At 34.1% G+C, this 25,489-nt stretch overlaps 1 protein-coding gene across 2 annotated transcripts in view; it reads left to right on the top strand.

Moving 5' to 3' along the window:
• The first annotated feature begins 244 nt into the window (after positions 1 to 244).
• LOC123315696 (lachesin-like) overlaps positions 245 to 25,489 on the top strand; it is a 207,571-nt gene continuing 182,326 nt past the window's right edge. For both annotated transcript variants that reach the window (XM_044901524.1, XM_044901525.1), the window contains exon 1: positions 245 to 392. In XM_044901524.1, coding sequence (XP_044757459.1) covers positions 329 to 392 — 64 coding nt within the window. In that variant the 5' untranslated portion in view covers positions 245 to 328. The remainder of the gene's footprint in view (positions 393 to 25,489) is intronic.

The raw sequence follows: 25,489 nt of genomic DNA on the forward strand, positions 1-25,489 counted from the left end.
AAAGACTAAGCCTTGCCAAGTGGCAAGATGAAATAACTATTTCATTATATCAAATGATAAAGGTCCAAGAATCTCTTCGAAGTAACGAAAAATATAATAGACATATTGTATAAAAGTTTTTATTCTTCAAAAGATTCATCTGGTAGATATAATAATTGGAAATCAATTAAAGCTCATGTTTGGTGGAATTTTGTATATTGCCAAAAAAGATATATAGATAGCATTCATTATCAACTCCAGGTTCAAAATATGAAAAACGAAACTGAGCATTAACAATCTGAAACTCATGAGACATTGATGTGAAAATCCAAAAGTGTGTATAAATAAAATGAAGTGGAAAATGGAACATTCCTTTCTTCTCATACTCTCTGCTTTCCTGAGTTGTATTAATGGTAAGTCTAATTCTACGATTATAAATACCACGATTCTTAATGTGACTCGAGAAGATGGTATTTTGACATTCAACTGTACTGAGAAATTAATAAAACAGACATCCTTACGTAAGGACAATATCATCTGTTGGTTTAATTTTACCACATTCCGCTGAAAATATTTCTCAATCCAGCTATATTCTTCATATTTCGACACCTCTGGAAAGAATTTTCGACGAAAACTAATAATGTTGATGAAGTTCCTTCCTCATTCCGTAAAATGAATACATACTTCCAAGCCGGCCATGATATCCTGATGAAAGAGATTCGTATTTTTTCTTCTAACACTTGAAATGATATGCTCCATATATACGGAGTGAGTGGGGAAAAACGCATGAAAGTAATATTTTCGTTATTTATATTTTGTGGGGAAATGATACATGAACAGCTCAAATTTTTTCGCATAAAGCGACTTCTCATGCTAAATTGAGGAGTTAGTCGGGTAGTGTAATGATATCATAATTCTTATATGTTCAAGACTATGGTTTGTATTTTGTTCTCAATCAGAACTCTTACATGCAAAACAATTTTTTGTTTGAATTGAATAGCACGCACCAATTCATTATGTCACAAGATGAGATCAATTTTCAACGAATCAACGTTTCGTCTGAAAACAATATAAAATATAAAGAATGCAGATCACTGATTAATGGGGTATATTATTCAATACTTCTTTGGCACTTTCAGATTTTATGGTCTTTCGCATAAATGCTGATTGCAAAAAGACTTTTGACGTTCAATAGGGTTCGATGGACTTATCTAGTGATGACTGACTCAAACATATGGTTTCGTTTATTGGATACCTATTTGCCAGTTCGATCTTACGTGGGAATGAAAATGGAAACCAAGGTTATCCGAGGGTTAACCGAATTTTTTTCATTATTTAGTAACTTGAACGATTTTATGACATGGCCCATTTAGATACTAACTGACAGAAAATCACTTAGGATCAAGTGTGAAAAAATGGAATATCAGTTATTATCTCACTAATATATAACAATCTTCCTTCTTTTTCGAACCCTACAACAATCATCGTGAAACTAGGGTGAAATAGGGTGAAAATAATAACACTTTGTTAACACAAGCATTTCCAATAAACTGTCTCAATTTTCTGCAGTTTTAGCGCCAAATTGCACGATACAACAAGTATCGTGTGTTCAAGTGACCTGAAGCAACTATTCAAATAGACAGGGATGTACTGAACCATTCATTGTCCAGCCATATGTTTACGTTTTGGTCTGTTTTTCAAATGCCGGAGTATCCTTCCACAGTAATGTAATGTAATGTAATGAAATTTTGTAGAAATTCTAGAGGTTGTGGCTCAGCTATCTCGTATAACTTATATAGACAATATTTGGTGAAATCACTTATTTCGATGACTTCTACCTTCTGTCAAAACAAAAGCCCCACTTTCGGAAACACCTTGTATATCATATTATCTGCCTAGGTACGGAAGTATCCCGCAGCATCTCTATGAGTTTGCACGAGTTCCAAGAAACAGTTGTGTTCTGTGTAGGCTTTGTTACTCTTTCCTCGCCACCTTAAGCATATAGCATTGTTAATTTTGACCCAACAGGTAATGATGACCCCTACCGTATCAATTAAAAATTTTCATCTCTAGCCCGGGATCGAAATCAGTACCTTGCATACTTAACCGACGATTCAACCACTTAGCCTTGAGGATTTTAGGAGACGATATTTCAATTTTTCCATATAATTTATACTTCATCAGAAAAGAATTAGCCGGTAATATCAGAAAATAGGTTTGAAGAAGTCATTGAAGATTTTTAGGTATAATTGAAATTAGAAGGGAATCTAGAAATTTATCAGTATCTCCACTCATAGTTCGGGAAATTTTATATGAGATATTTTATAAAGAGAGGTGTCATTGGTCGCGTAGAGCAGAAATTGAATGAAAAAACTTTTTGGGGATAATTATTGAACTGAAATCCGAAAAAGAAATATTTCATGGCCTAGGATAAAAACTTCAGCAGTGTTCAGAAGTTTTATATGTCTGTATATTGACTATTGACAACAACAGTAATTCCACACGATCGGAATATCAAAATCAATAATCATTTTTTGTTTCCATTCGAGGCTAAAATGACTTCTGCGATTCAAATTTCACTAAAATAAACTGAATGTTGTAAATTGTTCCAATTCAATATTTGTATTTGTACAGCAATAGATATATGCAGAGTCATTCAGGGCAACTGTGCGCACTTTTGCCTTTCAAGCCATACACTGTTTGAAATGTTGAAGCTAGGAAAATTGAGACATATTCATAAGATAGAGAATTTTCTAATCTATAAAAAAACACCAAAACACAAACAAACAAAAACGTTTTTTTTTCCGCAAAAAAAATTTAATAGTTAAAGTCGGAGTGCGTTCACATGCCTCGTATTGCGGGTAAGTGTACGCACTCTCACGGGGTAAGTGAACGCAGTGCTTAGTGAACCACACAATCAAAACAAATTACAGAATAATGTCATCAAAATGTTACAATATTAGAGAGAAGCTGTTTATTGTCAATACAGAAGCGCCTTTTACAAGCACTTCATTATTGTTCGTGCCACCATTTCTGGTGAACACAACGCTTGATACATTCCCCTGTTGGTGGCTCTTCATATTTTTCTGAACAAATAGGACAATATTGATCGAGTCTTAACTAAGAAAATCAACAACGTCATAATTTATTCATAATTATATGGGCATTAGCCCATATAATGAGCCTATGTGCACACTTACCCGCGCACACTTTTCCCAGTAAGCCAAAATTTGAATTGACGTTCTTATAGAGTTGAGCAGCTAAGAGAACCTAAAATTTTTTATTATATATTTAGATTAATATGCGCATGATCGACTAAAATATTGCTGAACACTGACGGACTCGGAACTTGGACCTGGCAGAATTTGAAGAGATACTAAAAATTAACAAGAAAACTAGTGATTTTGATTGATTGCAAATAAAAAGTTAACGAAACGTCGCACGGCGCATTCCTATGAAAAACTAATTTGGCGATTCTGCGCCTTACTTCACCCAAATGAACCCCTCTTTCATACATTGCATAGTCGAGATATACGCACTGCGCACACTTACCCACTGCGCTCAGTTACCCCGAATGACTCTATGCATGTAATAAATCATTTTCACTCATGAATATCGAGCTGATAGAAATTTGTCAATAGATAGGAGAATTCAGGTCGAACGACTTATTCAGTTCTTTATAGTTATAGAAATTGTTTCTTTGTTCGAGGAAATCCGAGGAGTTGCGAGGATTCTCTGGCATTCCAAGGATGTCTTACGAGGTCTCAGTATTTCTGGGGATGCCTTAGATATCTGGGGAAGACTGAAGTGCTTTCAGGGATATCAAGGATCTCCTTCGATGAGTGGATATCTGGTATACAGATTTTCCTCAGCGGTAACCCTCCGCCACGTGGTCTCTACGACGCTCGACTGAATCCCCATTTAGCATAGCGGGCATCCCTTCTACACATTTTTTAATATGTTTGTACACTGAAGAACATCACATGGTATATCGGACTAAAAGATGGAGCAATCATATATTCGCTTCATTCATTATTGATATTGACACAAATAAACGCCTTAAAATTCCAGAAGCAGCTCCATATTTGGTTGCAAGATAGAACTACACTATTCTTGTATTTTATTCATAAAAGTGATGAACATGCATAACTAAGAGAAGAATTCGTCTGGAAATATGGTCAGATAAATAATGAAGAAGCATTCAGAACTGATAATATTAATTTCCTTACTTGTTCGAACCAAGAATATGAACAAATGACCAAAATGCACAATATATTCGTTGAATCCATATACTTATAATAGGTCTATGATTCAGTTCTATACCCAGTACAAACCAAAATTCAAAATCTTACTGAATGGTCTTTCACCACATGATTCCGATGTCTCACAGCCTTACGACATCTGCGTAATTCCTGAAGCAACTTTAGTTATAGTGATTTCTCAAAAGTTTAAGGGTTTGTTTTTGCACAAATTGATGGTTTTGTAATGCATGTTTGTTTAGTATTGCATGGAAAAAGAAGGCAGAAATTATTCGATGAAAACTATTCGATCTTGTACCGGGTGATTGTTTATATTTTACTCAATAACTATCGCAGTTAATATTGGTCTTACAAAAAGGTTTGAATGGACGAATATGAATTATTTTTTATATGAGAATTCAGTGAAAAGAGATGTAAAAAAGCATCGTTAACCTAAAAATTTTATGTGAACTTGTATTGAAAAAAACACCCTCCACTATATTCTCCTTACCTTAGAACTCTTTCTTCTGATTTTAAATATATATACAGGGTGAGTATTTGACTCCTACAAATATTTCAACAGTAGATTCTTGAAATTTTGACCTTGAAGAGTGAAAAATACACATTCTGTTTTTTGTGCATTCAATTGTTTGATGTGCACAAATTTTTAACACTTAAAAAGGCATTATTCAGTTCTTCATTCAATTGATAGGCGTTACATAAGATCTTGATAATATAATATTTGTGTCATCAACATAGATGATTGCATTCAACATTGGTCAATATTGCGAGGTAAGTCGTTTATATATACAATGAACAATAAAGGACCTAAAATGCTACCTTGAATTACTCCATTAATGATATCCTCATCTTCAGAAATAAAGCTTTTATCATTGATAGTAATAAATACTTTTTGTTTTCGCCCTTGTAGGTAGCCTTGTATAAGTTTTAGTTGGTTATTCCTTATACCATATGCTTCAAGTTTACTTAATAGTCTACTATGGTCTACTGAATCGAAAGCTTTGGAAATATCCAGAAATAGGCCATCCGGAAATTCACCCTTTTCAATTGCTGTAATAACAGTTTGAGTCAATTCAAAAATTGCTGTACTTGTATTCTTGTTGTTCATAAAACCGTGTTGAGATAAGCAAAAGATGCCATATTTCTTAAAAAATTTAATAAGGCGATCAGAAATAACTTTCTCAAAGATTTGTGCAAAAGTTGTTATAATATTAATAGGTCGGTAGTTGTTAAAATCATCTTTACAGCCAGATTTATATAGTGGTGTTATCATTGATAGCTTCAAAGCAGATGGAAAAATACCAGATACAAATGCACAATTCATAATTTACCTGATTGGTCAACAATAATGTGAATGGCCTTCTTAATTACAATGCTAGGAATTTGATCATAGCCTGATGAAAATGAGTTTTTTTTCAATTGTTTCACTATGTTAAGAATTTCATTAACTTCAATATCAAAAACAAAGAATGTCTTGTCTAGACGTCTCAACCCGCCTCCAACGTCACGATGTGAAAAAGAAGCTGTACATCTCCAGGCGTTTACAAAATGTTAATATATAAACATTATCTGAATAATTGAGAAAAAAGTTCGGGCCAACTTAAATCTATAGTACTATTATTCTTCGATATCAAGATTGGCGACCGAAATAGTATATGTGTGAGCTGCTTTAGGTGATAATAAAATGACGCAATGACGACGAATCTATTACAGAGAATGATTCGCATACCTCTCCATAGATGGCTACGCGGTATCAAAAAAGATAATTTCGTGTTACTCAAAAACTACAATGGTACTGTCTAAGATTTATACGGTACTAATTGGCACTAATGAGGCACTAAATATTTGACATAGATTCAGAATTAGTGCTTCCAACTTTTCGCTAACTTCACACTTCTTCAAAAATCATCAGGCAATTACTGTAAAACTAAAACTGATATCGCATTCGTTTTAACGGCACAAATGGGCACTATTTAGGCACTAATTATTGAAACAAAAATTTTCACGAAATTCCAATATGCTGGGGCTGAGCGTGAAGTCAGCACCAAAGGTGCTGTGATATTATGATATTATGAAAACCGTTTTTTCTTTTCCATTGGTTCCAAAAGCACTAATAGGCACTAATTAAGCACTAAATATTAGTTTACTAATTTCATGGTAATTTGAAAATGTTGGTGCTAAGCGTGAAGTCAGCACCAAGAACTTGAATTATCAATTTCTCAAAAACTACAATGGTGCTGTCAAAGATTTATAAGGCACTAATAGGCACTAATTAGGCACTAAATATTCGACATAGTTTCAGAATTAGTGCTTTCAACTTTTCGCTAACTTCACGGACACCGGCAGAGGCCAGAGATAAAAAAATTAAATTAATGGTACAGATCACCATTCACTGTTGGATTAAAAAGCCTACCGAAAACACAACTGGTTCTTCGAACTCGTACAAGCTTACAGATCTTCTGAGGGGAACGGGGTACTCCGATACCTAGGAAGAATCTGGATAATATAATAGCGAATAATAATGGAATGATTATTTTATCTCATATTTATATTTTTTCATTTATAATTCAAAAACTCAGTAAAAATGATATATTTCTGAGGTGGACGAATTTGATATAATGCCAGTTTTCATTAAAACTAATCAAAACTTCACTTTTATTATGAACAAAGGAAAGTCAAACAAAGCGATTTAATTTTGTTTGTTATGGCTACTGTCGTGTGGCGTTCTACAGCTGCCTTAGATTTAGACGAAAAAATCTATATTTTTAGAAACCTGACAAAGATACACTCAATTAAGTCTATATATTTGCAATCACAAATAAGAGCTCTACTGACTAGGGAAATAGAATACAAGGTGTTTCTCTCAAAAAATACCAGTTCACATGATATTTTTAGGTTTACGATGGGTTTCTGCATTTCGTAGTACTGAATTCTGAATTCCCATTAGAAATACTCGATATTCACCCATTCAAACATTTTCGTGAAACGAATATTAACTGGGATCGCTATCAAGTAAAATTTAAACAATCACCCAGTACATATAAGATTCTAGTGAGAAATTATTTAAATGCAGGTACAGTATATGTCTGAATATAGTCATTCAGTTCATATTTGCTTCATACTTTCGAAATACCGATTCCCTATGAAAGAAGTTATTTCACAAATAGAACCTTGTGCTGAAAATATGTATGCATCAGCTGAATGCCAGTATTCTGATAAGTTCGATTTCATCTTCAAGCATCGTTGCTTCGATTCTGCTTGAGTTCATCACATTGCAACAGAAATAGGGGTCACGTATTCTATGCGCTATTGAAGTATTCCTTCTTTCCTAATACACAGTGTGGCAGAGCGAAAGGATATTCAAATTTCATTCTTTCTAGTTATGATGAATATTAAATATTAACTATATGGAATAATATATGTTACACATTAGAGGTTTGGGGTTATATGGACCCACCGAGTTTTACTATAATAATATCAACTTTATTCACCAATAATAATTGTTAAAAACAACGAAAAAGAGAAAAGTCAAGCAAAAAACTGGACAAATATATGCTGTAGAATTACAGCAATTGTCAAAATCCTCATAAAATATAATCTGTGATTGCTGGATCTATCGGAGGAAAAAGGAAATCCTTTGTTTTTGTCCTTTTACGACTTTTTCTGAAATATACGGTTAGATGCACCTTGTCCTGGCAATAACAAAAACAACAAAAAAGAATTATCCAATTTGGAGCAGTTGTTTGAATGTGATGACAATAATATCCATAGATTCCCTTTTATTTATATAGTTTAATATTATTAACTTAAAGTATCAAAAATTAAAAGCCATAAATATGGGCCAGTTGTTCTGCCAATTAATAATTTCTCATAATATGTGTAATTGAAGTTTGAAGGTGAATTTTCTTTTGCCTGAAAACTCCTTTAACTAAACTAAGCAGAAAAGGTGGGACAGCTAAAAATTAGCCTAAGTTTGAGTAGCTTTAATTCGATAGATAGATAAATAGTATATATTGTACTGCTAAAGATAGGTGTGAGCATAAACTTAAGATTAGCTGGCTAAACTTAGGTTTATATTCGAGGACCGACTGTAGACTTTTTTTCTGTTTTTTTCTGATCGAATATTGGATAAATCTTCCTATTCCACATGATCAAAGATTATCTCAAGACTACTTTGGTGTGCAAAGAAAAAAAAATTATTCGCACTATTTTTTTTCTCAAGTTTTTTCTTTTAATTTTGTATATATGTTTGTTTTGTTCATTTGTTTTATATTGAAAGCATGTACATAACTGTTTTGACAAAAATGAAATAGACCTAATTCATCTCTATTTTTACTCTTCAACCATTCCATAACAATATCCAAGCAATATCAATTTCGATAATCAGTTATGTACATACATGGCCTATATTTTTTCTGGAAATGACGAGAGAGTTACTTGAAAATTCAAACTGTAATGTTCTGCAGCTATAAAAATGGAAACCAATGTAATAAGAAATTACTAAGTAATGTTGGAATAGTAATGTATTCGATAGTGTTGATAATTCGTCATTAAAAGTCACCTCAAATCCCGTTCAGGAATCCAAGTTTTCAAAAACTTAACTTTTACGTTGAAAATTAAGATATTGAAAATGTAACCCTGCGTCATGCAATAACATATAGAAGAAGGATCGTGCTTCACATCGCTAGCGATAAGTCCAACATCGATGAAGAAACGTGAAAGTTATAGGTAGATAGCTTAAATTTTAAGAAAAAACCAGTCATTCCTGAAATACTTTGTTGCCATACATTCACACCCAAGTAAATGAGCCGGTCAGAGGAAAAGTGGTATAAGTCACAAATTCCGATTTTTGAGTTATACCGATATTTGGGTACCAAAGGTTGCATATTATTCTTCTTATGAGTGGTATGAGTCAAATCGTCGTTTTGACCGAGTTATACCCATTTAATGTTTTTCCTCTCAACAAAATTTTCCATACCTATCAATGCGGTTTTTCAATCAATTGAAACGTAAAACCTTCATTTCCAACATTTCACTTAATTGTAGTTAGATCACTTTTCCTCTGAGCCACTCAAATAATGAAGAATAAATACCCTGTTCCAGTGACGCCCAGAAAAAAGATAAAGCTTTGCACCCATTGCGGCGAGGCGAGGTAATATCGAAGTTATAGCTGGTCAAAGTGGCAATTTTCAGCTGTCGCACATCATTTGCATCTTAAATTATTTTGACCCCCAATGATGCAAGATAATAAAATTTTCTTCTGTAGCAGAAATAAATATATTTAAAAACTAATTTTTGTTTTTTCTATGCGAATAAGTAGATTGAGAATATGAATATGGGGATCCGAGAGGGGATCCCTTCAATCGATTTTTATAAGCGTTAGGAGGAAATTGAAAACTCCATAAAACTTCAACATTTTTCTATGTAGTTTTCAGTTATATTGAAACGCAAGAGGAAGTTCTTTCCCGCAGTTTTGGGGAAAAAATAAAATAAGATTTACACCGAATTATCCACCAAAAATAATCAAATAATAATGAACTTCCAAAGCAGCAGAAGGTATCTTCGAAATTCTTGATTTTCTTTCTCTTTATTATTCATTTCGTCCAGTCAATGAAAACTTGAACGTACTGGCAACAGTAAGTTTCCGTGAACCGCATCTGACAAGTTATGTATAATTCCGTCTTAATTATGTCCATCATAGATTATTGAATTTATATTATTTTTTGATTCACATTGTGATTGTACCGTTGATTTAAAACCCAAAAATTTGTAGACAAGCGTTTTAACCTGACATTTTCTAACTATACAGTATAGAATATGTCAAATTTCCATAGCCAACCGAATGCTTTTATTGAAGTGAATGGAGTGTATATACAAATTCAATTCCAATGAAGCGAATTCTGAAGAATGCATCACCGAAACTTGCTGACAGGAGGAAGATGAACAGTAATAGATTGCTTACATGATGAATGAAGTAAACAGACGACTCGAATTTGTTGATATTTCTATTTTTCTTAGGAAACAGGTTGTTTTCGAAATTCTATTCAATAATTCAGGTTTATATTCCTTAATTAACTCATTTCGAGGCAAAAAGTTCTTATAAGCATATGTCCGTGCTAAGTTACATAGCGACAAGGGTTAAAATTCTTCAATTTTTTTTTTCACTTTCTTCTTTACAGCCCTTCTAGTCGACCTTGAAGTTGTGATATTTCGTTCAAATCGAAGCATGCACACAATCTGAAGGATGAAAATCCACATGATATGATATTTTTCAGGGGTCGTCTCCCATTCATCACCCCAAGATTTTTTTGATGTGGGCTTCTGCTATATTCCGAAACACAGACAAATTTTCTTATTTATTTGCAAGCTTTTTGATTCTAATGAAAATTTTTCCTAGTGTTGGCTTGGCCGAACCAGCTTTTAATTTAAGATGCTGTGAAGGGATTTCGTCGTGTAATCAGCTGATCTTGTGGCGATGGATTTTTCACCCCATGTGTAGCTACAGCACTTCAACTACTAGAACACTTTGCGAAACCTGGAAACCGTTAGCAACTTCTTGTTGAGTTGAATCTTCGTTGAAACAACGCACTAATTGTTGGCTCCTAAAAGTGTGTTAAACTCGTGACTATCAATCCACAATTGATACTACATAACACCAGAAAAATTGCAATACCCTACTAACGAAATTTTTTTTTCAATTCAGCAATTAAGTGCTATGAGGACCATATCTTGTGTATGTTTTAATAAGTTAATGCTCCTCCATATGGTATGTACAGCAATACTGAGAATTTGTTTCAAGTCCAAAAGTAAATTTTTCCTCGAATGTCCAGTATTAATTCGAAATAAAAGTTGACCTGTTGGCCCATTTGCAGTTTTTTTCTGCAAAATAGTAAAAACCGAAAACATGAATTTTACTGTACTCTCGACAAATTGTACAGATTGCATTCTATTTGAGGCAGTGAATTATCTCAAGAAATATGTCCTTGAAAGAAAATGAAAATTGTTAGTTACATATTTCTTTCAACTTTGATTTTGATTTCAAGGTTAACTTGATATCTTCAAATCAATAGGTATATTTTGCAGTGCAGATTCTTAGTCTTCATAAAAAAGTAGTTACTCTTATTCGAAACTTGGTTTAATTCAATTTCAAAGTACTGAACTGAAGTTTATTTGAACGCTTGGAACAAAATTAAAAATAATAATAATTGGAATCCGATGGAAAAAGTTCCAACCAAAAGTTAATATTATACATTTTATGAAGAATAAGAGTATGCCCTCAAAAGTACAGTAAACTATCTCAAAAAGTATGGATTTTAGAAAGAATTGTTTCAACCAAAAGTTGATGGGTTTCAAGGGTGAACGAAAATAGGTATACATATTCTGTCTCAACATTGCACTTCAAGGGCAACTTTATTTGAAAGGAATATAGCTCAGTGCAGGTTCTTGTTTCTCATATAAAAATGGGTTACTATTATTCGAAACTTTCAACAATCCAACCCTTTAAATGAAATTTAGTTAATACTTTGAAATGCGATGAAAAAAAATTTCAAAAAATTTTACTTTTTTATGAAAGATGAAAATTTGCTGTTAAAATATACCTTTCCCTTTAGAAACATCAAGTTGACCTTGAAATATCCTATAAGTCAAGGCAAGATTGAAAAAATATTAGCATTTCCTGTTTCCCTTATATTTTTTTTATTGAAACAATCTCTTCTTAAGTACCTACATACATAGTTCTTGGGATAATCAGCTGTCTCAAGTTAAATGCCCCACCTGTTAACAACATCATCATATTCAACAAATCAGTCACATAAGATACTGCGTTAAATTTATCTGTCATATTCACAGTACATCATATCATAGTATATTATTCAGTTATTATCAGTTTCACATAATTACTCATATGGGAAAATACCTATTCATTGTATAATTCCAAAATCCCATTTTTATGTATTTAATAGATTTCAAAATGAATGGGATTAAAATGGCAATAACCGGAAATAAATTGTCAAAGGAAAATAATTTCAACAGCATTTTTTCAATTACAATAAAATAATTTAAGTATTTGATTGTAATTGAAAAAATGCTGTTGAAATTATTTTCATTTGACAATTTATTTCCTGTTATTGCCACTTCAATCCCATTCATTTATGATTTATACATTTAAGGTATAGATATATTTCCATCATTCAGGAGGCCAGCAGGAGTAGTATTATAGAGGATAACCTCCGACACAAAACGGTTGTGATATTTGCCAACTCGACTGAAATAAATTGAGCGAGTCGAAGCAATCTCGAGCAGGTATTTACTGAGAACTTGGGGTTCATTAAGGATTGGTTGACGTTCCTTTTCCGCTGAACAGAAAAGTATTACCGTTTGAGAATCTTCCGTTTCTTCTTCTTTATGATCATTCTGAATAAACAGAATCGAAAAGGACATTTATGACATGGGTTGCTTTAAGCTTCCTATAATAGGACCTCTTTTCCGAATATTCGTGGATATCACTATTATTATCCGTTACTTCAATTCGATGTTACATGTGACAACGCTATAACGATATGGCATTTATGAATTTCAATGCCAAGCTATGTAACTCATGTAAGCTTTTTCGAACAGAAGAAAAGTGAAATGTCGCTTTCTACTGCAAAATATGTATTTGTTGCTTTACATTTTCTGGAACATTTGTTCTTTGCATAAATAAACATACTATGAAAGTAGGCATAGACGCTATTACGTCAAGTGAACCAAGAAAACATAGGAGGCGAAAATCAGTTCAACGCCTGTTTGAGGGGTGATGACGTATTGGCGATCAAGTCAAGCTCAATTGACAGAACTATTATCGTAGCACAGACAAAGGGTAAAGTTATAAAAACGTAATTTATTTACGACTGAGTATTTTTAGTTTCATGAAGTACACCGCTTATTTTTGTTGAATTAGTGACAAAATATTTACGTCAAATGAGATTGATTCTCCCTTTACCTTCCATATCCTTTCGTTATCTATACCATACACTTTTTGTCAAATTTTTATGTATTCTCACTAAACATTTCGTGTGCTTTCAAAACAGAACTACACTACACCTAGCCAAAATATTTCCATCAGAAATATGTTGTATTGAGTTGAAAATTGTGCATAGTTTTAATATATATCAGATTATAAAAAATTTACAGATCCGTAGATTATTTGAAAGTATACAGGGAAATTTTCATAAAAGTTGTAGGGCTTTTAAAATTCTATATTTCTGTGATGGATTGAATTATACAGGGTCATCCATAAAATTTTGTAGAATGGAATACGCTGAGTATTATATTATTCCTCATTTCGAATGTCTACTCGATTTCAAACATTCTTTATTTATCATATGTTATACCTACCTAAATTCATGACTTTGACATCCTCCACAATTTTTCGGCCGACCCTTTTCAGTTTAAATCATCATAAATATGTATATTTTTTAGTGGCCCAACAAATTCAATATGAGACATTGTTGGATAACTTCTGTATATTTTGAAATATTTCCTTCGAAAATACGTTGGATAGAATATTATGTAGATATGGAAAGGAGACGGAAGATAGATGGAAAATTCACGGCTGAAGTTAAAAACTAGGAATAATATCCTGCATAAACTAGCAGGTTCTTCATGAGGTGCTGATCAGCTACTCTTCGAACGGCAGCCAAAGCTTTGTTTTTGTCGGCTGCTGAATATTGTTGACCCGTTTCGGTTAATAGTGCTCAAATGCAAAAAATTGAGGCACAGCTGAATCTTTCCATGAGAACCATAACTGGAACTATTGGATCTTCACCTATTGACTCCCAGTAAACAGGAGGACATACGATGGATGTCCAATGGATATCAAAATCTTGCAATACGGATATCCATGTCCATGCCCTTTGACGGGCAAATGACGCCCTTTGGATATCCCATGGATATTCGTTGTCACAAATTAGGATGTCCAATGAATGTTCCATGGTCCCATATGAATGCATTTTGGACATGAATTATACCAAAATGGACAAACAATGGACATTCGATGGACGTTGCCTGAACAGCTGATGGATATTAACTGGACCTTTTTAGATGAAAACTGGTCTAGTTATGACCCTCATATCAATGCTGACAGTTGAATGAACTTATATATCGGGCCATTTGAAGTCGATATGACGTCCATAACTAGATAAGTTAATATTTATTGAAATATTCAGTTAAACTCCAGCAGCTGTCCAGGCAACATCCACCAAATATCAAATGTTCGTCCAGGTCTTCAGAATGTCCAATTCCTATATAGACACATTGAATGAACCCATTTATGAAATAAAAATCGATTCATATGAAAAAACATATAATGCAAACAGAGTATATTAAATTGGAAACTTAAACTAAAATATCACACTCCTCGTTACCGAAAGTATATTCTGAAAAGTCATTTTTTTCTTCTCATGTTTACTACATTCCTTGGCTCTTCCAAGCCACTTTTTTACCAGGTGATTTCATCACAACAACACACTAAACAAGAAATTCTTAAGTGCCTTGATGAATGATAAAAACTTAATACGTTACTCTTGCTTAGTCTTCAATAATAAAATTAATGACAATTGACATACTGTCAAATTACTGCATCCGCCGACAGCCAGTAATGCCAACCACGATCTATCAAAGCTATTCAGGGTATATATATTATTATCCATCATTGAGTATGAGGGTTCGATACTCAATCAATAAAAAATAGAATGATATTTCGACTATATAAAAATATCAATTCCACGTGATGAATAAAAACATATTGCAGAACATACGCAAGAACTAGTAACCATATGGTTACCAGAACTGGTAACAGTTCTTTCAAACATTGTACCGCCTCATATTCGTAGACAGACAGCGGTTATTAATTCCTGGAATAAATTTCAATCTTTTCCCGACTCGTTTCCAATTCTATCCTATATTCCAGAAAATACGATTATAAGACGGAATCCTTCATGGTCCAACTCTTTTCTTAATTCAAATATAAGGGACAAAGATCTTTGGAAATCTGAATAGAATACGTGCACTATTTTCAACAAATGAGTTACTGATCCCTCGTATGAAGCTGCTGGTTTGGATCTTTCCATGAAAATATGGCGTTGAATCAGGAAGATATTGCAGACATTACACCTAAACTAATTCCCATCTCACATTTGCCATCAAATGAAGGTCCCAACAGTTCTTCAATCCAAAAAGATACGAGTAAAGATGTTGAACAACGCCAACACACAACTAAAAAATAGATTCCTTACAAAACACAACCACCACCAATGCGATATTGTCGGAGTTGTGCTTTCTGATGTGATGAACCTTCCGGTTCTTAGCCCGGTGAGGGTTGGTTGCGATGTAGAAGGCCTGTTTTGGTTCGATTTTGGGATGCTTCCAGAACGGTTCAAAACAGTCGCACATTTATTTGTTCAGCGTAAGCTCGCGCATAGCATGCGTGTAGCTTCCCACACCATTGCTGCTCCACTACTTTGAACCGATTCGGAACCGCCTCAAGTGCGAACCAAAACAAAGCTAGAATTTGTTCTCTGTTGGGCTTATGCTTCATGCGCCGATCTCCCAAAGTCTACCAAACGATGTAGTTGGGAATTATGTTCTTAATATTTTATGAGTAGTATGTTATTTTGTCTGTACTATAAGAAGAAAATGGTTTGAGTTTAATGATTGGCGCATAGAGACATGCCAACATTTTATGATTGATGTGACTCTTTAACATTTGCGTGCGCAAAAAAAAACCTGCGAAAGTGAATAGTAGGGCTTTTTTCCGCAAGATTTTGGAAAAGTTTCACTTTGCAAACGTCATTGTTTGTGGAAAGTCATACTTTGTGGAAAGTATGACTTTCCACAAAATAAATAAATAAATAAATATGATGCAAAAAAACACCATGTCATTTGGTCCTTACTTCCCCTACTTTACACTTTTAGGAAAATAACTAAGAATAACCGCGTTTTTCTTCTGCTTTTTTATTGTGATCCCATTGAATTTGAACTCAATTTGAGTTTGAGAATGCAAGAAAAATTCATTTCTTATTTTATTCTCTTCACTAAAGGGGAAGTAGTACATACGATTCGAGATCAAGACGATCGACATTGGTTGCTTACGAATGCTATACCAAATACGAAAATGTGTCACATCTTTGAGCAATAGCCTAAATTACGTACTGAGTCAGTTGAAAAGTAGAAATAACCAGGTGAGAGGTAATATTAGGAATATTGAATATTTATCAGTTATTCCTGAATTTCAGCGTAATTTTGGCATATATCGCAATGACAATCTCTGCAATATATAAAGAATTGAATCGCCGATGTCACCCCGTCCTTATTTTTATCGAAAAATGTCCAAAAACCGTCGAAAAATTAATATGAAAACAAGTTATATTGACACTAAAGTTCAAGTTTTTTTTCTCGTAAAAAACAGCTAAATTGGAAAAAAAAAGACGGGGTGATATCAAGACGTCCTTTAATTTCACTTAAAAAAAAAATCAAGGATTCACATAAAAAAATTAAAGCGTAAATTAGGAACTAGTAAATTCCGATTTTTAATAGAGATTCTTCCTCAAGAATCTTCCCCTTATGTGAATTAAGGGGAAGTAATACCTCTATTACTTCCCCTTAAGTCAAATAAGCTTCAAACACAAACAGAATATAATAACGACCGTTTTCTAGAGGAAAAGATTTCCATTGTTGGGACCTTGATGATGGAATTCAAGGGTCGAAATGTAGGAACAAATGCCCGACGAGATACATATTTGAACTTGGTGAGATGAAAAATACCTAAATTAATTTAAAAAATACTGGTGCGTCCTTTAAAAAATATAATTCAGGAGGTTCCACGAAGAGTAAAAGTACGGCAAATGAAAACAAATTCAAAACATAAGGGAAACTCATGTTTTATTGTTCACCGAAATTAACTAAACATTTTCAAAATGCTAATTGTGGTACGACATGAAAATTACGATCTCAATATACCTACAAGTTTGCTGCTCAACCTGTATATAGAGACATATCGCCAAATTGTCTTGGCAGCATATGAAAGCCACTAAGGACGAGCCTAAGGGTGTCGCCCATGATCTAGGATCATAGAGTATCGCAAAGACCCGTCTGTTAGCACAAATTGTTCCAGCATGAGTCCGACCAATCTTGACCCCCGGCAGGTCGAAGGATTATACCCAATGGTGCCTTAGAACCTGCAATTTTATGCTCAGCTTGTAAATCCCATTATCCCTAATCTCCGGACCGCAATACTCCAAACCGTGTTTTGTGCCAGTTGCCATCTCTCCAGATCGTTTCTCTTCATCTTTGCTAATTATTCAAGAAATATACATTATTCAGCTTCGTTGCGAATCTCAGCGTTATTGTTCCACTTAGGGATCAGAATGAAAATCTGCAGCAACTCCGCAGCCTAGAGCGATCTATTACAATTTAAGATCGTTGGAAAGTTCAATTTTGATTGTCAACAATTCCGGAAACCCAGTTATTGACAGAAGGAGCTGCCTGATTATTATTGATGTTTGAAAAGTTCAATGTGGGTGATCTTGTTTGAGTATTCCGTGATATTTTATTTTACGCATTTTAGAAACATTTTTATTCTGGCTACCGGGGATTATTCTTTTTTGTGAGAAAATTGTAGAAAACAACATTTTATTGAATTTCGAGAAAGTTAACATCGAACTAATCTCTAATCTTCTATAGTCGTTACTATTTGCATTGTCTCTTATTTGTTCTAATAACTGATTTTCACTCAAGGTCTAGGAGTCACAAAGTTCTTGAAAATTGCAAAATCTTTTCTTGATTTCAGGACAAGATCAAGTTTTAAAGTAATTTCAGATTTTCAGTCAAGAGAGGAAATTTTATGTCAATACCACGATTTTGACAAGAAATATTGAAATATTTAGTGTCTCAAAGAAAACGCTCAAACATGTTTATTTGTGAAAAAAATTATATATTTCAACATAACATGTTTCTATTTATTGACCACATTTTTTTTCGGGGAAAATGCGAATTGATAAAAATCTCGATAAAAATTAATGATGATCTTGTTGAAACTCAAATTGCTACAAAGGTTGGTTTTTGACTTTTCACTTTCAGGTATACAGTTTTTTCATGGTACCATTTTGGTCTATTCAATATTTTTGGCGTTTGTACTTGTGTCTACGTCAATTTGACAGAATTTTTTTTTGGTCAGTATTGCCACTAAAACCATTGTTAGCGTTCTAAGTAAAAGTAGACTGTATTTAAATACGGACAATAATCGCTAAAACCACAATCTTTTTCTTTGACACCTACCTTAGGATATTCAGCTAATCTTCCTGGGTATCCCCTCACTGGTTCTGTTATTTAACACCACTGACCACCTTCAACTTAATTTTTACCGAACTTCTTGGAAAATTCACTCACTCAAGACAACGGAAAAACTACGATTCGAAAAAACCAACGTAGAATGAATCGTTATCTCTTCCCCCAACACATTTTATATTTTCATTTCATTTTCAAAGTCTACACTATTTATCCCATAGCACCAAGGCTGAGTTGATATTCAACCATTCAGTGAAATAAATTTTTTTTTATTCACGAGTGGCATGAAATAACATTACCAGATGCTTCAAAACGGAATAAACGTCAGTAGAGTGGCAGCAACAGTTATGGCTCATATTTGGTAATTTTCACATGTAAATCTCCATAAAAAATTCTAAGGTGAGGGGCTGGTGAGTGAGGGGGAGAGGGTAAGGAGAAGTGACGTCACACGTTTGTAATTTCTCTCGGAATTCGAACGCGGAACCTTTAATAAATTAGCGGTCAAGGTAGTTGAATCATAAAATATGAGTTCTGGGTTCAAATCCTCTGAGAGAATTAAAAACATACCTATGACGTCACCATAATTGTTTGTCTAAGAAGAACAACTTTTCTATTCAATTCGTGCCCTGGAATACTCCAGTGCAAAGATTATAGAGTAGAAATAGGTATAGGAAACGTCCTCATATCGCTAGTACTAAAAATCGACTACATTTTGGCCAGTCAAAACATCAAAACACATTTGACAATGAGATGGCGCTGAAAACGTACTGTCAATACAGAAAAACTGTTTGATAACAGTTTTCTGTTTTATAATTGAGGGGCGCGAAATTCGAATTCTATTCCTCGTATTGAATTTCAATATTGACCATGTGAGACCAGAAAACAAACATCCTGAGCAACAAAACAAAAGGATGGTTTTGTTTTGTGACCAGGATGTTAGTTTTCATCTGAACATTGTTTGGAATCAATTGGTATCAATGAAATACGCTGTTGGATGTGATATATTTTTATTGGCAATCTATAAAAATTCACAAAAATTTGAAATTATTCCTCTCTTGAGGACAATTTCACACCACCAAGAGCATTTGTCATCGACAGAAATAGATAATAAACGCTTGGTTCCAGATCCGGACTATAAGGTGGATGCATAAGAACCTCCCAACCAACGTCCCGGAGCTTCTGGCGGATCATTATAGACGTGCGCGGCCTGGCGTTGTGCTGGTGGAAATTCTGGTCTCTTTTTATCGATTGCTGCTTTCGAACGGTCTAATTGCTGGCAATAGAGATCCGAATTGAGCGTCTGACCATTAGGCAGTGGCTCATGGTAGAGGAAACCTTTCCAATCCCACAAAACACACAGCAAAACTTTCCGGGGCGTCAATCCTTGTTTGGCCACCGTTTGGGCGGCTTCACCGTTCTTCGACCATAAACGTTTAGAACTAGAATAGAATATTATTAGAAATTTATTTAATTTCTACAATTATTGTAAAACAATAATGAGAAACAAGTCAAAATGTTTCATTATACTTGGAATTATCTTTGTATCCTTGATAGAATTCCTGCAGACAGTATGGTTCCATATTCACTAAAAATTGGTATATTTCTGTCTTCAAGATTTTTACAGCTTTTATGTAGTGAAATTTTCTCGGAAAGGCATTGAAAATGCACATGTATCTTGTGTTATTCTATGCTAGGTTAGTTTTTGCTCAGGGTGGATAGAGGGGTCTATTTTTCTGGTGTTATTTTGGTTGAGAAACTATTCAAATAATTCGCTGTGCATTCTCAGAAAGATGACACACTTCAACACATACTGTCCTGTCAGTGTCAGTAGATTGTTTCTCTTGAAAACTCATCTACAGGTCTCTCTAAATTCCATCCGATATATTACTCGTATAGCTCGCTTTTGAGTTTTAAATATTTTGCTTTGAGATATACCATTTCCCCAGATAATTATGCCATATGTCAAGATGAACTGGAAATTTGCAAGGTATAGTGTCTTTAATGTATCTTCTTGAATGTGCTTCATTTTATTGAAGTTATAAATAATGGTGTTCAGTTTACTGTTCATATTTTCTACTTGTGGGTTCCACTTCATATAAGAGTCAAGCAAAATACCTAAAAATTGTTCTGATTTTTTTATAACAATGTTGTTTAGGGTTATATCGTTTGGTAGGGCATTTCTGCTTTTATCGGTGTAGAATATGATGAACTCTGTTTTGCCTGTGTTGAGTTTAGGTTTATTGTCGTTGCACCATTTTTCTACTCCTTTCATAATGGCTTTTGTCTGACATTATCTTATGTGACCCAATTCTCATCCCAAGTCACCAGTCTCTTCAAAAATGACTCTATTACGTTCTGTTTGTCCAAGGAATCGCAGATGGAAACACGGTCCATCAATTTTTTTCCGTCAGCTCGTGCGGCACCCAAACATCAAACTTCTTTTTAAATCCAGCCTTATGCAGATGGTTCAGAACTGTTTTGTGGTCGATCTTTAGCTCCTGAGCGACGCTACGACAACTCTCATGCTGTTCTACTTCTATCATTTCCATGATTTTATCGACATTCTTGACTATAGGCCTCCCAGTGCGTGGTGCATCTTTCACATAAAAATTACCGGAGCGGATTCGACGAAACAAAAATTGCGCGTGATTTGCTGTTACAGTGTTGGGACCATAAACCTCATTTACGAATACATTTGCAGCCGCCTGACTTGCAGTTTTTCCTTTATCAAAGCAAAATTGTAAATCATACCGAATTTTTTCTCCGTTCACATCCATTTTGGACACTTGGACAACTGACAACTGAATCGTTCAGTCAGAAGAATGACAAAACTTGTTCTGCTAGTACATGAATTCCTGTTTCCAACGAGTATAAGTTTGCCCAATGCGACATGTACATAACGAGATTTGGGTCAATAAAACCATCTGTCAAAAAAATTATGGATTTCTTTTTCTCCAACCTAATATGTCCATAAAATTTTACATCGATACATTACTTCGAATTATTCTCTAAGGATTGAAATCGGTTTTATTCATGGGATGGGAAATTGTCTTGCTCCTGTAGTGGCTGGCATCGTCATGGTAGAGGTTCAGAAGATTGCTCTAGGCCGACTTTCTTTCTGCATACCTATTTTTAAGAGATACGTAGATGATATCTGCAGGTCGATACCGGACGATAAAGTGGAAGAGACTATCACAGTGTTTAACAGCGTACACCCACGATTGAAATTCACCATTGAAGTCGAATCACAGGAAAACACCTTACCTTTTCTCGACGTTTTGCTGATAAGACATAGCAATGAAATAAAATATAATTGGTATCGAAAACCGACTTTTTCAGGCAGAGTTTTAAATTTTAATTCAAAGCACACCATCACACAAAACATTAATATTATCAATAATTTGAAAAATAGAGCTCTGAAACTGTCCTCTCCCGAATTTCACCGAGACAACTTAAACCAAATGAAGGCTATTTTACAGAAAAATGATTATCCCACCAAAATCATAGAAAAAATTATTTACAGAGAAAATCGAGAACAAATTCAAGAAGACAATATGATTGAAAACAAAAAATTTTACGCCCTGACTTACGTTGACGGTTTATCTGAGCAGATAAGAAGAAATATTTTATCGCGTGGTGTCGACGTAGCTTTTCACAAAAATAAAAGGTAAAACTCCAAGAGAATTATTGAGTAATGTGATCTACAAGATTTGTTCAGAACTGTTTTGTGGTCGATCTTTAGCTCCTGAGCGACGCTACGACAACTCTCATGCTGGTCTACTTCGATCATTTCCATGATTTTATCGACATTCTTGACTATAGGCCTCCCAGTGCGTGGTGCATCTTTCACATAAAAATTACCGGAAGGAATTCGACGAAACAAAAATTGCGCGTGACTTGCTGTTACAGTGTTGGGACCATAAACCTCATTTACGAGTACATTTGCAGCCGCCTGACTTGCATTTTTTCCTTTATCAAAACAAAATTGTAAATCATACCGAATTTTTTCTTCGTTCACTTCCATCTTGGACACTTGGACAATTGACAACTGAATCATTCAGTCAGAAGAATGACAAAACTTGTTCTGCTAGTAACATGAATTCCTGTTTGCAACGAGTATAAGTTTGCCCAATGCGACATGTACATAACGAGATTTAGGTCAATAAAACCATCTGTCAAAAAAATTATGGATTTCTTTTTCTCCAACCTAATATGTCCATAAAATTTTACTTCGATACATTACTTCGAATTATTCTCTAGGGATTGAAATCGGTTTTATTCATTTGGGAATATTTTGATTGAACTAGAAGATCTTCGTTAAATTATTCTCCATGGATATTCCCATCGATTGATGTAGACATGCAGAACTTGTACGGTACGGAATTCGTTTTAGAACTGGCCGAAATTCTTGTGGAAATATAACCGAATCCGAATATTGGATGTCAAGAAGGCTATTTCACACTCTCCAAAATTGCATTTCTCCCGCGATGTGGAAGTTCCCAGAACTTACTTGCCAATATTTCATTCAAATAATGCAGCTCCTTCGATATTATGACCTCCAGGTTTATGGATCCTTTCACAAATTCCGAATTTCACCTCGTTTGAAGGGTCGGTCTTATTGTGAAGTGGAAGCCTGAACTATATTGAAGGGAGTTTTCACGAAAGTGTAATATAAAATTTCCCGCGTCAGGAATAAAGAATACAGCTGGCATGGGTGAAAAGCTCGTATAATAGCTGTTCTTTAGAAAAGATGGCTAGTAGCTAAAAAAGAATCAGAATAAATGCTGAAATTTGTCACAATCATATTCGTTCATCTCTATATCGAGAAAGAAGAAGTTTCTGATGGATTGTGATCAAAAAAGTAATGTTCGCATAGTTGAAATGACCTATAAGTAATTATTTTCGATATAATTCTATTTGTTAGCTAGTGAGCGCTGCAGAAATTTTGGATTTCGAACAGGTGACAAAAATGAGTAACCATAATAAAATTTTCGAGCGTTTAAAATAAATCGACCGACAGATTGAATTCGCTTTCAAGAAAATAATTAGGAATAGAATAAAAAAGTACACTTTCACACACTTGAAGATTCTAAGGGGGAAAGCGACACAAAGGTCGTCGTTTAGCAATTCATGTTGGTGAAAATCATATATAATCCATTCACTATTATTTTAGCACTCGTTTGGCCATGAAAATTTGACACATTCGACTCTGTATAGCAGGTACGAAAATGTGGGTTTATGACGCTTGTCAAAACATTTTCGGGTTTTAAATCAGCGCCATGTGGTCCGTCCTACGTAAAAATCTCAGTAATCATGTATTTTACGACAATGTCGAATTACTTTGGAAAGTCTAAAATATGTGACCAGCATAATTGACGTTTCTACAAATCGATTGAGGGCATACCAAATCTATTTATTTATTTAGATCAGTTTTTAAATATATTTATTTTTGCTATACAAGATAATTGGATTAGTGACACATAATATGCAGTAGCGTGAGGAGAGTTAATGTTGGTTATCTTCGTTAGCTGAAGGTTGAATATCTACCTACTACGTAACATCAATTGTAGATTTCAATAAGATCAACCCGAAGATGAAATGCATGTGATGCTGTGGTTGGGAATGGGTATCTCTCGAAGGAACTAACGGATAATTACAAGAATATTTAATTCTTCAAAAAAAAAACATCTTGCTTCAATGGAAGTCAAAATAATTAATGCAAGTTTTAAGGCAAGGGAAACTTCACCTTTAAACAAAAATTTCACATGAATTGGCAATTAACAGGACAACTGGGTCGTATTCATTGCTATCTATTTTTAATACTTTGATATAAAAATTATAATTATATATTTATTGATCCCTCAAGAAATTGTATAGGAAAAGTGAAATGAAAAATAAACTTTCTAGAACTTATTCTACGATGACATTCTCGAAAATCCTGTAGTAACTTTTCGCGTTGGTTCACCATAAAATGAAATTCTCAAATGCCACCAATTTGTTGAGTCTCCCAATAGAAGGCAATTCTTTGTCATCCTCTCCATTCACAATCTTTCTGATTGTGGAAACATTCATCTAAAATATAAGTCGTTTAGATTTAGATGAAACATTATATAAATTCACTTACATTTGATATGTTCGCTACCGTCTGATATGTTGTAGATATTAAAATATCAGGGTTACCAATTATTTGAATAAGCGGACCCGAGAGCGGACCTGAATACTAAATAGCCCTTCCTGGAAACCCTGTCTTTTCTCTTTTTCAAGCTCTTTCGGCATTTTTGTAATATTATTTGATATAAGTTGTGGCAACAGCGTTATGACATTAAGGACATTTCATGATTGCCGACCTTACTCCGTTCTAGTTACATAAACTTGATAAAATTATTTCATGGCCAACCGAGTGCTAAAATAAACGTGAATGGAGTATAGGTATTTCTGGTTTTAGTTCAATTATGGACTTCAATTAAGTGTCGGCCACACATTAATTCAATGCTCGAATATCAACAGTATTCATATGGAACCAAACTGAAAATAAAACATGAAGGTAATACTTGAACGTACGTTCCGTCAGTGGGTCGAAAAAAATATTCAGCTCGACCCACTTTTTCAATGCAACATTTTGTTTAACCATGATATCATGGGAATGAGCCTACCTCTGCTCACCGAAATTACGGACCTTGGTTTGTCATTCCATTATAAGTTTTTCTTTATACCTCAACAACCTCACCATTGCTTTTATTTTCACCCAGAATATACGCTTTTATTGTGCATGATGCACAAGACTAACTTTGATTCGTTTAATATTATATCATATTGTCAAAGATCAATAGGTTTCATTTACCGAAAAATTTGATATTGTGGAAGAGAATTTGATATACAAATCTATCGATGAGCTCAATTACAATAAAGATGGGGAAGACGTAAAATCA

This window comes from Coccinella septempunctata, chromosome 6, assembly GCF_907165205.1.
Source record: "Coccinella septempunctata chromosome 6, icCocSept1.1, whole genome shotgun sequence".
Taxonomy (NCBI): Eukaryota; Metazoa; Arthropoda; class Insecta; order Coleoptera; family Coccinellidae; genus Coccinella; species Coccinella septempunctata.